The sequence below is a fragment of the Hyperolius riggenbachi genome, chromosome 3, assembly GCF_040937935.1.
Source record: "Hyperolius riggenbachi isolate aHypRig1 chromosome 3, aHypRig1.pri, whole genome shotgun sequence".
Taxonomy (NCBI): domain Eukaryota; kingdom Metazoa; phylum Chordata; class Amphibia; order Anura; family Hyperoliidae; genus Hyperolius; species Hyperolius riggenbachi.
In genome coordinates, this window is record NC_090648.1 from 68,333,964 (window position 1) to 68,351,401 (window position 17,438).

The 17,438-nt window shown below is 45.5% G+C and overlaps 1 protein-coding gene across 5 annotated transcripts in view; it reads right to left on the reverse strand.

The window, feature by feature from the left end:
* CARM1 (coactivator associated arginine methyltransferase 1) overlaps positions 1 to 15,320 on the reverse strand; it is an 81,128-nt gene extending 65,808 nt beyond the window's left edge. For all 5 annotated transcript variants that reach the window (XM_068274327.1, XM_068274330.1, XM_068274329.1 and 2 more), the window contains exon 1: positions 15,148 to 15,320. In XM_068274327.1, coding sequence (XP_068130428.1) covers positions 15,148 to 15,283 — 136 coding nt within the window. In that variant the 5' untranslated portion in view covers positions 15,284 to 15,320. The remainder of the gene's footprint in view (positions 1 to 15,147) is intronic.
* Positions 15,321 to 17,438: the final 2,118 nt, after the last annotated feature.

The following is a 17,438-nucleotide window of genomic DNA, read 5'->3' on the forward strand; positions in this document are numbered from 1 at the left end:
AGGTAGAACACATTCCTCTCTTTCTCAGTCCCTCCTAAACACTGGCATGGATCTGGCCCTCCAGGCCTGGAGTTCCACACCTGTGCTTTAATGGTTCATAAGGTTCCCTTTAAACAGCAAAGAAACCGTGAGAGATAGCTTGAGATAAGGAAAGATCGAAAGGTCATTATTTCTGCTGTATTGTAGATTAAAAACAGAGTGTGGTTTCTAAACTGCAAATATCACAGAATGATGCAACGCTCTATAAAAAAAAAATCTATATAAAGTATGGGACTTTATATAGATTATTTTTCTTTTTTCTTTGGGCTACATCATAAAAATTTTTGTCCGATTCAATCAGACATGTCCGATCGGGATCAGATTTGAATCAATTTGCCATTGCAAAACAATGGCACATTGAATCTAATCTTGATCGGACATGTCGGACTAAAGGCCCATACACACGTCGGATTTCCACGAACGACGGGTCGTTTGAACGTCCCGTCGTTCACCCGCTAAATCGGGCGTGTGTACAGACTATAGTCGAATCGAACAAAAAAAAAATTGTATGGTGAAGACGGGGCTTAAAGAGTAACTGTCAGGCTGCAGAAGCTAATTTAAACCTCTATTCTCCTGTGTTAAACAGTTTAGAAGGAAGCTCAAAAGCCATTAGTGAAGATAAACATTTCAGTTACCTTTGATGTGTGCTTATCTTAACCTCTGTTATAGACCCATAAAGACGCAAGCCGCAGCTAAACTGCAAAGCATTCTGGGGCCCTCCCCTCGGCTGCTAATGAGACGGTACAGCAGCTTGTGTAATCAGTCCAGAGCGAAGCACTGATAAATCTCCGGGCAGACTACACTGCAGGAGTCAGCTATTGTTCCTAGCCACATGGCTCATTAATATTCACTGCACACCGTGTTGTTCAAGAACGAGTGTATCTGTGATCAGAAGCAGGCAGGACATGACGACACATTTGGCTTCACAAACATGGAGCCTGCCATGAGCTGTCAGGAGCATCTATCTCTGCATATACTATATACAAATTCTGTGAAATCCAAACGTGGACAGTGAAATGCATATGTAATGTAAGTACAGCCAATCTTTAGCTACTGATATATGTGTTTATTTTCTCTGAGACCCTATACCTAACAGCTCCTCTTTAAAGGAATACTATCGATGTATGCATTTATTTTTAAATGCTGTATGTTGTAGCACACATTAGGGCAAGTACTAGGAGCAATTTGATTCCTCACACAGCTGTTCCTCTCAGCTGTAAAATCCTCCAACTGACTTCAGTGTTGGATACAAAATGTATCTAATACTGAGCTCCCAGAGGACTAGACCAGGTCTCTGCAAAGGGGAGTTGCTATCAACTCCTCAGTTTATTGTTTAATTATCACCTTGCTGAAAGAATCTTGTTGATATGGTGGTAAGGGGTTAAAGAGGAACTGTAATGGCAAAACGTCCCCTGGGGGGTACTCACCTCGGGTGGGGGAAGCCTCCGGATCCTAATGATGCTCCCCACGCCGTCCTGCGTCCCTCGGGGGTCTCGCTGCAGCCCTCCGTACAGCCGTGACGTAATATTTACCTTCCTGGCTCCTGCGCAGGCGCTCTGATGGCTGTCGGCTCCGAAGTAGGCGGAAATACCCGATCGCCGTCGGGTCCGCTCTACTGCGCAGGCGCAAGTCTCCGGCGCCTGCGCAGTAGAGCGGACCCGACGGAGATCGGGTATTTCCGTCTATTCCCGAGCCGAATGCAGCCACAGCGCCCCCGCTGGAGCCAGCAAAAGGTAAATATTGAAATTACAGTCGGGCCTGTCGCCGGCTGTTCAGAGGGCTGCAGCGAGACCCCCGTGGGACGCAGGACGGCGTGGGAAGCCTCATTAGGATCCGGAGGCTTCCCCCACCCGAGGTGAGTACCCCCCAGGGGATCTTTTTAAAGTTACAGAGTCTCTTTAAAGATTCTAGCAATGTGTGTTTATCTTTGCTTCTCTTTACTGATAAAGATACTAATAATGCTAATTGTAGACAGTGGTCTGCCCCTCTCAGCAGATTGTAAAGTGGATGCAGCCTGGAGTGAATCACCTCAAGCAGGCAGCCAGTCTGAGTGTAAACACATACTAGTGTTATAGCTTGTTACATTCCAGCAATATTACAGCTCATTTAGTTACCTGTTACCACCTCAGATCCGCCTATTTCTCCTCATGCTGTGAGTGACACAGTGAAATATATTTGTGAGCTGTGTGACAAGCAGCAGGGTGACCCAAACTACTATGAGCTGTGTGAGAAATGAATTTTTAAGCAGGGATAGTGAGAGAGAGACCTGGGTGAATAAATAAAGTGCCCCTAGCACTAGTGGTAATGTGTACACTAAGGGCTGGTTCAGACGGACGTTTGGAGGCGTCGCGTTCATTGGCGTCGCGGTGGCAATGCGTTCGGGCTTTCAGCAGCGTTCGCGTTAAGTTCGGATGCGGCCGCGTTTTTTCTTCCCCTAGGGGGACATTACCCGTCGCGGTTAACCGCCCCTGGAAGCAGCATGTAGCTTCCAGGGGCTCCTTGAACGCCAGTGAAAATCGGGACCCGAGCGCCGCGTTCGTGTAAACGCGCGTAAAAGCTTGGTACAAACGCTCCCATTCACTTGAATGGGAGCGCTTAACGCCAAGTCCTGAACGCTGGCGGTAAATGCTGCACAAGCGTCCGTCTAAACCAGCCCTAATAGAGTATTAAAAAAAAAAAAAAGTCGTTTCAATCGATAGTATTCCTTTAACTGAACATAAAAATATGAGACTTCATTGCTACTAATGTTCTATTCATTATCCGTACTACGCATACAATTCATTATATCATGTTTATTTTTTTTACTTCAGGTTTTAATTATTGTTTTTAAAACTCAGCCTTATTTTGTTTTTGGATTTAGCTGGACTTTAGCCCCTGTGACAGACAGGTTTCATGTAGATAAACTAGCACAAAGGTGACACTCTAAGCTTTCACTTTTCTAATGAAGTCAGGTGTGGCAGCTCCCAAATACTACCTGGACCCCTTCCAGCTGGCCTCCCAGCTACAGCAGCGCTGCTGAGAAAGGTGTCATGTTCAGAAATCAGAACTGCTGACCTGCACTGGTGCGCGAGACACACGGAGGACAATAAACCCGGAACAAGCAATTCTAGGTGGCAGATTTCTGCCAAACCACCACCCAGCTGTCCGTACACAGCAGACACAGGAAGGTGCCTCTCCACATTGGAAGTCTGGGAAGGAAACAGGAAGCGCGTTTGTTTGTTCCACTGCAATTTGGCTTTTCCGTTCTATCCAGGTCTCGAGTCCTTCGTGACAGATACACTGAGGGGTGGTAGGTAACAGCAGAAAGCACAGATCACCAGCGGAAACTGGAGCTGGATAGCAACATTTTGCCTTAAAGTGTAACTGTCGGGCATAAAATCAAAAATCAATTCTTTATTTTTATCTGGTAAACAAGTAATAAGGATGCTAATCAAGCAATCCAAAAGTTAATATCACTATTACTTTTCTTGTTGATAAATGATCAGTCCCCAGTTTACCTGACTCTTATTTGGTACACAAAAAGGAAGTTGCAGGGCATGCTGGGTTGTCATTTTTTGCTTCTGTACATTAGTTAAGTCTGAGGGGAAATAAAGAAGCAAAAAAAAAAAAAAAAAAAAAAGACAACCCAGCATGCCTTGCAACTTCCTTTGTGGGGCAATGTACCAAATAAGAGTCAGGTTATAAACAAGAAAAGTAATAGAGATATTAACTTTTGAAATGCCTGGTTAGCATCCATATTACTTGTTTACCAGATAAAACTAAAGAATTGATTTTTTTATTCTATGCCCGACAGTTACACTTTAAAGGGAACCTAAACTGAGAGGGATATGGATGTTTCCTTTTAAACAATACCAGTTGCCGGCAGTCCTGCTGATCTCTTTGGCTGTAGTAGTGGCTGAATCACACACCTGAAACAAGCATGCAGCTAATCCAGTCTGACTTCAGTCAGAGCACATGATCTGCATGCTTGTTCAGGGGCTGTGGCTAAACGTATTAGAGACACAGGATCAGCAGGACTGCCAGGCAACTGGTATTGCTTAAAATGAAATACATATTTATTGCATTTATAAAGCGCCAACATATTACGCAGCGCTGGACATTAGTTTAGGTTACAGACAATATTTAGGGGTGACATACAGCAATATGATAATACAGGAATACAAGAAAAACCAGATCACACAGCACAGTATGAGTACAAGGTAATGCTTAGTCAGTCACTGGAGGGGAGCATGGAGATTAGGCAAGTTAGGTTCACTCAAATGCATAGCATGGGTTCACAGTAATGGAGGTGCATGATCAGGTAGGACACAAGAGGAGGACCCTGCCCAAAGGCTTACAATCTAGAGGGAGAGATATGGCAGCCTATATCTCTCTAGCTTCAGTTATACTGTAAAATGGTTCATTAATCCTCATGCTGGTGTCCATCTTAGCTTCTGTCAGCCCTGAACCTTACTGCTCAAGTCCAGGTACAAGGAAAACAAAGTAAACCTGATATCTGTGCTGCCTATAGCCGCAACTGCTGCCAGCACCCAAGTGACCTGCTTTGGCCTCAACACCCTTTATGTGTACCCGAAATGGTGTTGGGTGGAAAATTCACACATACCTGGACCTTTCTCCAGCCTCCTTCAGACCTTCGTCAGACCTTCGTCTCCCACCCAGACTTGAGCTTCCTTTAAACTTTTAAGGGCACCTAAAGTGCGAGTTATATGGAAGCTGCCATATTTGCCTGGCTATGCTGCAGATCCTCTGCCTCTAATACTTTTAGCCATCAACCCTGAACAAGCATGCAGCAGATCAGGTGTTTCTGACATTGTCAGATCTGACAATATTCCCTTCATGCTTGTTTCTGGTGTGATTCAGACACTGCTGGTATTGTTTAACCACTTCCCTGACCAGAACAATTTTCACATATCAGTGCTGCACCCATTCGACAATAACTTTATTACTACTTATACCTAAATGATGATATTTTCTGTCACTATTTTGATTTTACAAGTCTTATTTTGGTACAGAACATGTGAAAATAAAATTGCTTTTGCTTACGTTTGTGGCCAAAAAGAATATACAAGACATGGACCTCAACCCTAAAATCTATTCTACTGCTTACCACAGTTACAATGTTACCACGTCTCGTAGTTTTTCTAAAAAACTTAAGTTTGATAATAATTTTGAAAATTACTTTTTATGTTGGATTGAATTTATCCCTACCCTTTTTTTTCTTTATTTTATGCGACTTGGCTCCAAGCTTTATAGGAGTGATCAGGCTAATATTACCAAAATAAGCGCTACTTACCCAGGGCTTCCTCCAGCCCCCAGCATGTTCCTCGCCGCAGCTCTCCCCGCAGCCGGTCACCGCAGCTCCCTCCCAGTCCCCGGCGATGTACTGCGCATGCGCGAGCGGCGCTGTCAATCACAGACACGTGGACCGGAGCGGACTGCGCCTGCAGGGAGCTTGGGGCTGGAGGAAGCCCCCGGTAAGTAGCGCTTATTTTGGTAATATTAGCCTGATAACCCCTAAAACACACCAAAATGTATTCTACAACTTGCCATGGTAAAAATGATACATGTGCCTGATTTAGCAACAGAATGGTGGTGCACTCTTCACAACTACACTGGGGGAGATCAGAATACAACTTGTGATTACAGGTAGTCCCCGGTTAACGAATGAGATAGGGACTGTAGGTTCATTCTTAACCTGAATCTGTTATTAAAGGACAACTGAAGAGAGAGGTATATGGAGGCTGCCATGTTTATTTCCTTTTAAGCTATACCAGTTGCCTGGCAGCTCTGCTGATCCTCTGCCTCTAATACTATTAGCCATAGCCCCTGAACAAGCATGCAGCAGATCAGGTGTTTCAGACTTTAAAGTCAGATCTGACAAGACTAGCTGCATGCTTGTTTCTGGTGTTATTCAGGTACTACTGCAAAGAAATAGACCAGCAGGGCTGCCAGGCAACTGGTATTGATTAAAAGGAACTAAATATGGCAGCCTCTGCATACCTCTTACTTCAGTTCCCCTTTAAGTCAGAACATTGTGCCATCTCTGTCCCCTGTACCTCCAGTGTCCCCCTCTGTGTCACATCTGCCCTCTGTACCTGTTTATACAAGTTTAAAAGCCTTTTTTTTTAAAAAAAAATCTATTTTCTCAAAAACTACAAGTCCAATTTGAAACAAACATTTTATTTGACTTGTTCCCATGGAAACAGAGAATCCATGCCGTTCATATTGGCAGGTCGTCGGTAAGTCGGGGACTACCTATATACACAAATGAGGGGGAATTAGACAGGCAAAACTCTCTAAATACATACAGGAAGCATTTCTCTGTTTTCCTTCTGGCTTGTGCAAAAGTTCAGGTCTCCTTCAAAGCAGGGCTGTGGAGTCGGTACAAAAATCTCCCGACTCCAACTCCGACTCCTCAGTTTATGAAACCACGACGGACTCCAACTCCGGGTACCCAAAATGGCTCCGACTCCTTAGTTTAATTCCTTAACAGGGCTGTGGATTTTGTACAAAAATCATCTGACTCCTCAGTTTATGAGAGTGCCCAAAATTCCCCCGACTCCGAAGCCCTGCTTTAACCTGCCTGGCGTTCTATTAAGATCGCCAGGCTGGCGACCGGACGTTTGTTTTTTTTAATAAAAAAAAAAAAAATATTTCATGCAGCCATCTGAAAGTTGGCTGCATGAAAGCCCACTAGAGGGCGCTCCTAATCCATACTTCTGATCGCCTCCGGCAATCAGAAGTAACAAGAAGGGCCGCGATGAGCCATGGCGACGAGCGGAGTGACGTCATGGACGTCAGCCGCCTCAGATCCAGCCCTTAGCGCTAGCCGGAACTGTTTGGTCCGGCTGCGCTGGGCTCGGGCGGCTGGGGGGACCCTCTTTCGCCGCTACACGCGGCACATTGCCGAGCTGTGGCGGCGATCAGGTAGCACACGCGGCTGGCAAAGTGCCGGCTGCGTGTGCTCCTTTTTATTTCAGGGCCTGAGCGGCACCCTCCTGCATCTCTGGACGAGCTCAGCTCGTCCAGAACGCTCAGGAGGTTAAAGGAAACCAGTAGTGAAAGGGAAAAAAAAAAAAAAGTTTAACTTACCTGGGGTTTCTACCGACCCCCTGCAGACATGTGTCCGCACCAGGACAAAGCCATCCTACGGTCCCACGCAGCAGCTCACTTTTGTTTCCTTCAGTCAACTGCCACAGTTGCCAGTAGCAACCTGCGCCGCCATACGAAACTGTCTCCAACTGTGCCTGCGCAGGACACTACTGGCGACGTGAGCTTGAGTGAGGACACGTTCCTACCACGGCCACGCAGACGCAGTATACTTGTAAGTCTGGAGTAAGGCAAGTGAGTCGTGGCGGGAGACCGGAGGATCTTTGCGCACCAGCGGGGGCACAGGACGTCTGCAGGGAGCCGGTAGAAGCCCCAGGTAAGTTAAACTGTTTTTTTTCCCCCTCATTACAGGTTCCCTTTAAGACTTATAATGGCGTGTGGAAATAAAGACTGTAGTTCGGCTTTAAGGCAGTGGTAGAGCAACTCTGATATCTAGGTAGTCAAGACTCCTCGGAAAATGACAGCAGGCGCCTAACTTGTGTTTTTCAATAAAACCCCTCAATTGCGCTGGCTAATAAAACCTTCCTGCTGGTTCCTGGATTGGACAGACAGGCTCTGGGACTACACACTGTCCACCCCTGGCCTAAAGACATGAACACTGGAAATTTCCACAATGAATCATGCCTGTAAAGTTCTTATTTAAACAGATATTAGTAAAAGCAAATTAAGTGAAAGTCAGCTTTTCTTAAACTGTCTTCCATTCTAGAGGTCTCATCTCTATCCAAAGTGGATTGCTGAAATCAAAAGAATAATACTAGACATGTACAATATATGCATCACAGAGCAATAGAAGGTGTTCAGATGAACCACATTTTCCCACAGATTCTTTGACTTTTTTCAACTGCAATTTTTAGTACTGGGACATTTTAACAGAGTAAAGGCCCATACACACACCCAACCGCCTGATTTTGGTTTGTTGGACTACAATCAGGTGCATGTAAATGACTACACGAGCGACTTACAGGCAGTTTGCTCGATCCATCCAGTGAATCAACTCCCAACTGCTATGGTGCCCATACAGTGGTACAGTAAAAACGTTTAATTTTCCCGTTTATTCGTCCAAAACTATCGAATGAAAGTTTAAAAGAATCTTTTTTCGATCAAGAAAAACACACAATTATCCTGTTTTTTTCAATAAAAATCCAATCTGACACGTTGTAAAAATCTTTATATTCGATCTAACGGAATAATTAAACTAATTCATCTAATCAAAAAAATTAAAAAAACACTGTACCATGTATGGGCACCTTAAAGGACACCCGAGGCAAAAATAAAACTAATGAAATAAACAATTGTATCTATCTTCCTTCTTTTAAAAATGACTTAAGATATTCCAGTTTTATTTTATGTTTAAATCTACTTTTATTGTTTTTGTTCAATGACGCATCCATTTAAGTATGCCAGAGCTAAAATATATGAACTATTGACCCTTTTCATCTTTTTCCTGCTCTCAGAAGCCATTTTCTGCTAGAAAAATGTTTTATAGTTGGACTTTATCAGTCAGGGTCACTTCCTGTCAGAGTCGGGACTGAGTCAGCCAATTACATACCTGATATTTAAGTCTTTCAGGCAGAGAAAAAAAAAAAAAAAAGGAACAGCGTAGTTATCTGTGTGCTTGGCACTGTACATACTCATGTCTATAGGTGCGTACACACGCACTACAGCAGCCAACGACGGGTCCGTCGGCACCTCCCGCTGGGCGGGTTTTCAGCAGACTGTAGTGCATGTGTACGCACTGTCGGCGGACTGATAAGGCTGTTCCTGAACGATCCGCCTTATCAGTCCGCCGACAGTGCGTACACATGCACTACAGTCTGCTGAAAATCCGCCCAGCGGGAGGTGCCGACGGATCCGTCGTTGGCTGCTGTACTGCGCGTGTACACACCTTATCTCATGTCACCTCGGGTATCTGTCGTGCTGTCCGTTTTCATTGCATGCGTAATATGTTGATGAGGCAGTCAATTAGTGCACAGAAAATACAAGTTGTGTAAACGGTTTGTTGTGGTGTCAGGCGTGCACTTTATTGGACGTGTGTGTACCTTAAAGAGAATCTGTAACATCAAAATGTCCCCTGGTGGGGTACTCACCTCGGGAAGGGGAAGCATCAGGATCCTAACGAGGCTTCCCACGCCGTCCTCCGTCCCTTGGGGGCCTCGCTGCAGCCCTCCGTACAGCGGCGACGTAAATATTTACCTTCCCGGCTCCTGCGCAGGCGCTCTGACGGCTCCGAAGTAGGCGGAAATACCCGATCGCCGTCGGGTCTGCTCTACTGCGCAGGCGCAAGTCTCCGGCGCCTGCACAGTAGAGCGGACCCGACTGAGATCTGGTATTTCCGTCTATTCCCGAGCCGAAAGCAGGTACAGCGCCCCCGCTGGAGCCAGCAAATGTAAATATTGAATTGACAGTCGGGTCTGTCGGCGGCTGTTCGGAGGGCTGCAGCGAGACCCCCGTGGGACAGAGGACGGCGTGGGAAGCCTCATTAGGATCCGGAGGCTTCCCCCACCCGAGGTGAGTACCCCCCCCAGGGGATATTTTCGATGTTATAGAGTCTCTTTAAAGCACAACTGTTACTAGAAGCATATGGAGGCTGCCATATTTATTTACTTACCAGTTGACTAGCTGTCCTGCTGATCATTTGCCACTAATACATTTAGCCATAGACCCTGAACAAGCATGTGTTCCTGACATTGTCATATCTGACAATACATGCATGTTTGTTCCTGGTGTGATCCAGACACTACTGCAGCCAAACAGACCAGCAGGTCTGCCAGGTAACTGGTGTTTAACCTCCCTAGCGTTCAATTTCCCTAGGATTTCTGTGCAAAAAGTGATCAAATTAATTTTTTGTAACTTTTTTCCCTGTAACTTGCCAAAATATGTCAAGCAAAGGTCACCACCATGCACTTCCTCCTTCCAGCTTGAAGGAGGAAGTTGAGCAGGGAGGCTTGCAACGCGACCAACAGGACCCATGCAAGCTATTTGGAGTGCAGGGGGGGACGCGCACTTATGGGTAAATAACCCCTTCACTCTCTGCCGCACACCTGAGCTAATTGAAGCTCATTTAAATCATGACTGAGGGCTGGTGCACACCAAAACCCGCTAGCAGATCCGCAAAACGCTAGCAGATTTTTAAACGCTTTTTTTTATTTTTATGAGGCGTTTTGCGGATTGCTGCTGCGGTTTTCAGTATAGTAGATTTCATATATTGTTACAGTAAAGCTGTTACTGGACAGCTTCTGTAACAAAAACGCCTGCAAAACCGCTCTGAAGTGCCGTTTTTCAGAGCGGTTTGCGTTTTTCCTATACTTAACATTGAGGCAGAAACGCATCCGCAATCCAAAAAATGCCTCACCCAGGCATTTTTCGTTTCTGCAAAACGCCTGCCGCTCTGGTGTGCACCACCCCATTGAGATACATTGACCAAGCAGATCCGCAGCCGCAAGCGGATCTGAAAACGCCCAAAAAGCCGCTCGGTGTGCACCAGCCCTGACTCGTTAATACTCGTGAGAGCATCTCTGCTAGCAACGGGGAATTTTCATTGGTTAAACATGAACCGATGAGAATTCTCTGTTGCTGAGGATTCCCACTGGTCTATTGCAGCACAATGGAGAATCCCCATGCCTCTGGGCTCTTCAGAATGGACCGGGCAGCGGTGATGGACAGCGAGCCGTGCTAGTAGGACGTCATGACGGCGACTAGCCTAATGAGAGCGGACAGTGTCCATTCTAATAGGCTAGCATTGGACACATTTTCCCGTCCAGTTCAGGAAAAAGTGTCAAATCCAGACTCTTTCTTTCCATGCAACACGGATCCGTATGTGATCCGTGTTTTTGCCCCATCTACCCCGCTAGCCAGCAGCCTTACCTACCTAACACACTAGTCCAACTCACTAGCCACCAGCTTGTCCTACCTACCCACAGCACCAGTCTGACCTACATTTGACATTGGGGTAATGGTTTCTGCATTTGACATTTTTGAGTAATGGTTTCTACATTGGACATCTGGTGTAATGGAAATGCCGCCTTATTATAGATCTGCTTTTTGGGGGAAACCGTATAATTACCTTTATGGACAATTTGCCTAGCTGCGTTTTGGGAAGGGGGGAATTCTGGGGAGAACTCTGAAACCACAGATGCCTGAAGTGAATAATACAGTATCAATAAAATGGCACCGGTAAAGGGGTGAAACATTACAAGAGAACAAGATGGAAGAGCATTCAAGCTGCAGCGGTTTCATTGCATGCCCAGACCCCCAGCCTCTCCTATACAAGTACCTCCTGGACCATCAACAATAGGAAAAGAGCCAATGGGTCAGCATCACAATAAATGAGCTCTATTATTTCTTCAATGCATAAACAATAAGCTGATAACATTAACAGCGTAGCAGGAATCCTACCGAATTAAAGGCAGCCATACCCTGGTAGATTGCCAACAGATCGACCAACAGCTAGATCCCTCTGTGACCGAATCCGATCAGAGAGGGATCTAATGGCTGCCCATACACTGCACACAGATTTTGAATCAATTTCAGCATGAAATCGATTCACAATCCGTGGAGCTGCAACCTTCCGCCCAGTGTACTCCCCTGGCCAGCAGCAATACATTACCTGTCGGCCGGCGCGAGTCCCTGGGTCCGTGCTGTCCCTTTCCCTGGGTGGCCTTCTTCATCTTCACTTCCTGTCCCATCCTGTGAGGAGGGGACATTCAAACAGTAGCGCGCCCTCTACTGTTTGAACTTCCTCTGGTCACAGGTCGGGACAGGAAGTGAAGATGAAGAAGGCCAGCTGGAGAAAGTGTCAGCACGGAACAGGGGACTCATGCTGGCGGAACAGGTGAGATTATTTCTGCGTCAGTTGTCGCTGAATGGAACGCCGGCAACAACGCGCTCCCGACCAGCCGGCGATCTAGCTACATTTTCTGCCTGGACAGATCGACGGAATCGGACGATTTCGGTTAGAAATCAGTCCGCGTTTACGTAATTGATTTCACAGCAGATTCGATGATGTGATGAAATCTGCTACCGACGGGAAATTGAGTAAATGTATGGGCACCTTAAGATCTGTATAGTGCTATTACCCTGTTGGTTTCAAAGCGCTCAAGAGATGCAGCCACTAAGGGGAAGTCTTGCCCAAGGTACTGACCCCGGCCAGGATTTGAACCCTAGTCTCATGTCAAAGACGGTGCCCTTAAAGAGGAACTCCAGTGAAAATAATGTAATAAAAATTACTTCATTTTTACAATAATTATGTATAAATGATTTAGTCAGTGTTTGCCCATTGTAAAAGCTTTCCTCACCCTGATTTACATTTATCACATGGTGACATTTTTACTGCTGGTAGGTCATGTCACTGGAAGTAGCTGCTGCTTGCTTTTTTGGTGGCTGCAAACAGCTGTAAACAGTTATTTCCCACAATGCAACAAGGTTCACAGACAGGAAACTGCCAGGACCATGGTCCTGACATCACACTGTGGGAGGGGTTTCACCACAATATGAGCCATACAGACCCCCCCCCCCCCCCCCCCCCCCCGATGATCAGTTTGTGAAAAGGAAAATATTTCTCATGGGAAAGGGGGTATCAGCTACTGATTGGGATGAAGTTTAATTCTTGGTTACGGTTTCTCTATAAACAGTTTATTTTATCAGCTGTCTGCTGTTTATTTTTTAAATGAAATAAGTTAATTTTTTATTTTTACAGTGGTGCTGACCCATTGGATTTTTTTTTTTAAAAAAAAGAGACCCTGAAGCAAAATGTTCTGCAAAAGTTAGACAGCTCCTCTGAAAGAGGGAAGCCTCTGGTTAGTTAGCTTAGTTAGGAAGTTAGCTTCCTATAACCTCCTTGACCTCGCCACTCCAGCAGTGGGACTCCCTGGACAATTTTGGCAAGGCTTATTGAATATATTCTTATGGCTGCGCTACAGTCCGTGTACGAGCACAGCTGCACTGCACAGGTGCAAGCTTAGCCGCTTGTGCAGATTTTTGCACTGTGCACAAGCAGCTTCATGCTACTGCAGAGGCACAAGTATGGTACGCGCACTTGTGCAGTGCAGCTGAAGTACACAGTGAGGAGCACAGCTTCAAGGAAGAAAAGGGACCCAGATGCTCCTGTCTACTGAGGTAAGGTACGCAACAAAGCATTGTGAATGGCCAAATAGTGTGGGCTGAGTTTATTACAACCTATCTGAAAGCTAGCTGTTGATTGTACTAAAAAAAAAAAAAAAGTCTTGCCTATCCAATTAGTATAACGGAAAATTGGATACTTACCTGCCGGCAATTTTCCTTTCCAGATGTCTCCATGGCAGCACGATAGGGTTAAGTCCCTGCTGCCATGGAGACATATGGAAAGGCTTGTAGGTGCCTGAAGTAGGTGACTATTATTATTCTGCAGGCATATAAATTCCTGGGTGTGTCTTTACCACATTCCAGCCAATTAATACTCAAGAGTTTCTTTTTCTATAAAGAAAAATTACATAACTAAAAAAACGTCCAGCAACAAGTGTCTCAGTTTTCTTTGGACAGCAATAAAGAATGTCCTGCTTTGCCACGGTAAGCGAATTGAATGGCAGCATTCCATGGGCACACCTGTTTATACAGGGTGATTGGAGCAATCTGGACACCAGTTAAGGTTGCCACACATGATACAATAAAATGGCCCAATTTAACAGCAATTCAATAAAAAAGTAAAAACATCTTTTTCATTCATTCGGGAAATCTGTAACAAACTTCCCATTTTTTCTCCAATACAGTATAAGTCAATCAAGAGCGGTGGATTTTTTTCTGATACATTTTTGGGAAACTGAATGTTGTAGGGTAGACTCATTTTCTTAAAGTAAACTTTAGAGCTAAATTAAATTCAGAAAGGGCGCCTAATGTGTGTTTGGGGAGCTATGCGGATCCTTACTGCACCTCTCATGCTCCAGCGTCTCCTTCCGTTCTCTGTCATTATTTCAATTCCTCCTCTTCCTGGTCGGCGAACTCTGACCTGGACATACTATGCTGCGCAATATGTCCACTAGTTCACCTTGTCACCACACTCCCCAGCAATGCCATATGACGTCAGTGCGATCACATGGTGGCAAGGCAGCCTAGCGTACATACTGGGCAGGATGTCCAAGTTGGAGGTCAATGAACCCACCAACCAGGAAGAGGAGGAATTGAATACCGGAAAACAGAGGGAGACGCCAAAGCACGAGAGGTGCAGTAAGGATCCCCACAGCTCCCCATACACGCATTAGGCATCCTTTTTGAATTTAATTTAACACTAAGGTATATTTTAGGGGCTGCAGTTTCCCCCCAGACAAAACCCTGCCATACGAAACAATGGTGCCGCCAGCCTAATCGCTTGCGCTAGCAATTCGCCTGACATCGCCATCCCTTTCGGTGCGAATTTCATAGCCGTGCATGGCACAGCTGATGGGATTCGTCTGTATCCGCACACCAGAAAGTGCCGCCACGCGTCTTGCAGCAGCGTGCGGCACAAGTGAAAACAGGCTCTCGATGGTTAGACCCAGGCAATTTTGTCAGCATTTATATATTTGTGAATAATTAAGGGGGGGGAGGAATGAACACAAGCGTGCAACACATTGGTCAGATTTTTCAAATGTTACAATCAGAAAAGTTGTTTGGGATTCTTGAATTACATTTTTTTTAAATTGTATGGTGTGTGGGGTCACCTTTATGGTGGCCACTAATGATCCAATCTTTATTACCCAATCTTATTTCTATATCATATAAGGTACTGCCTAAATTATCCATTCAATATATTTACTCAATTTACCCTTCTACTACATAGATTTGGTAAAATTGGATGAAAGAGATTGGATCATTAGTGGCCACCTATAGTTACAACTGGGAGACAGTGAGCCCCTCCAGGAAGAGACAACCCTACAAAGCCGGGGTCTCTGGCTGGGAATCTGCAGGAGGCTCCAGCACTATGCACTGCGGTCTATGGCGCAATGCCTGAGCCCCTGGCCTCTCCCATCCCTCCCAATGTACACCTACCATTATAGAGCGCGATGTCCCCGCCCCCCCGGGCCTCCAGCCGCAGCTCCCTCTGCTCCGCGTGTCTCTGGATCTCCCCGTTCGCGTCCCCGATACTCAGGAGCCGCACGCCGGGAAACACCGACACCGCCGCCATCTTTCCAGAGGCGGGCACAAGGCTCGGCGCGGGGAGTTATGGGTGGAGGGAGGGGACTGGGACTGAATACGGCGACACGCAGCGGCCAGGAGGAGGGGAGCTGACGTCATGCAATGGAAAATACGGGTCGATTGCACGGGTGACATCTTGTGGCCGTTTAGGATATCACATCTTGTCGATTAACAGTAGAAGCTTTGTCTCGGACAGGAGAGCGCGGGGGACATCGTGCGGCCAGACTTGACATCACACCATGGAGTTACACAGTGGTTCTTTTGTATCAGGGAACCGAACTAGACCATGATCCTCCCAATTAACTTTACTCCCAGATGTTTAGATAGATAGATAGATAGATAGATAGATAGATAGATAGATAGATAGATAGATAGATAGATAGATAGATAGATAGATAGATAGATAGATAGATAGATAGATAGATAGATAGATAGATAGATAGATAGATAGATAGATAGATAGATAGATAGATAGATAGATAGATAGATAGATAGATTAGATAGATAGATAGATAGATAGATAGATAGATAGATAGATAGATAGATAGATGTTTCTATTTAATCTACAAAATACTATTTCAGCAAGAAACAAGTGGAAAGTACTAAAATGGTTAGAGAGGTGGTATCACACTATTATTTATTTACTTATTTATAAAGCGCCAACATATTACGCAGTGCTGGACATTAGTTAAGGTTACAGACAATATTTAGGGGTGACATACAGCAATATGACAATACAGAAATACAACAAAGACCAGATCATGCAGCACAGTATGAGTACAAGGTAATGTTTAGTCACTGGATGGGAGCATGGAGATTAGGCAAGTCGAGTTCACTCAATTACATAGCATGGTTGCATGGTAATGGAGGTGCATGATCAGGTAGGAGACACAAGGAGGAGGACCCTAACCGAAGGTTTACAATCTTAAGTTATTTGTAACAATTGAAAACTACAAGCTTGCTTGATGGGACCTGAAAAAGCAGTTTATTGATCAAGTGAGAAAATATCTCCTATGAGCAGTGACATAGCAATAGGGGATGCAGAGGTAGCGACCCCACCAGGGCCCCTGGCCTGGACCAGAGGGGCCCAGTAGGGGCCCTTTTTAAACTGCTTTATTAGCCCTTTATTGGTGCTATGCTGGTTATGATCACCTTTGTATGTGCTTTGGTTAGTTGTAACCATTTATAGACTGTTCTTCTCCTCCCCACCTCTCTGCACCTCTCTGACACTGCACATGTCCTTGGCAGGTTTTGGTGCTCCATACTGATTGTTATGCAGAGAGCACTTAAAGGCAGGGCTGGTTCTCTCATGAAGCAAACTGAAACACTTGCATCAGACGCAGAGATTACAGGGGCAGCATGTTTGTACTTTACACTTAAAGCATGCAGTGAGAGTAGGAAGAGAAGTGAGAGGAGAGTGACTGAGGTGAAGCTTGTTGTGCTGTGTGAGGAGTCTGACAGTGAGCGAGGAGGGGGAGGCAAGAGAGGAGTAGTGTTTCATTTGGCTTGCATAGCAGAAGGGAGGAGGTGGCACTGCTCTCCTGACTGAGGAGGAATAGAGGACAGCCGACTGGCTGAGGGTGGGCAGTTTGATTGTCACAGACTCGCAGTAAGCCTGCAAGTTTGGCATTGTGATGAGCTGCAGCGTGTCATGTCTCAAGTTGTTGCATATACTCCCTTGCTGACTGGAAACATCAAATGAAGCAGAATAACTTGTCTACTGCGGTGTGATCATCCCAAATCGGGAAAGGGGGGGGGGGGGGCGCATTCTCATAAGTTTGCCTCAGGCAGAAAAAAGTCTAGGACCGGCCCTGCTTAAGGGGACCCAATGTAAAACTTGCACTGGGGCCCACAGCTCCTAAGCTACGCTACTACCTGTGAGAAAACTCAGGAGAAAAGTTAATTGAATTAGATCCTGAATTTCCACATTGCAGTGAGATTGAAAAAAAAGAAACAGATGGAGGATTTAATAGGCCAATATAAATTCTTTCCTTAGGTCAGTGCAGGCTTGTTAGGGGGATTATTTTGCTCATCACATCACTGCAAACCGAGGTTGAATTTATGAAAAGTTGTCTGGTGGTGCAGGTAGGTTGGCAAACAAACTATAATAGAGAGAGGGTTGGCTAGTTTAGTAGTGCTCCGGT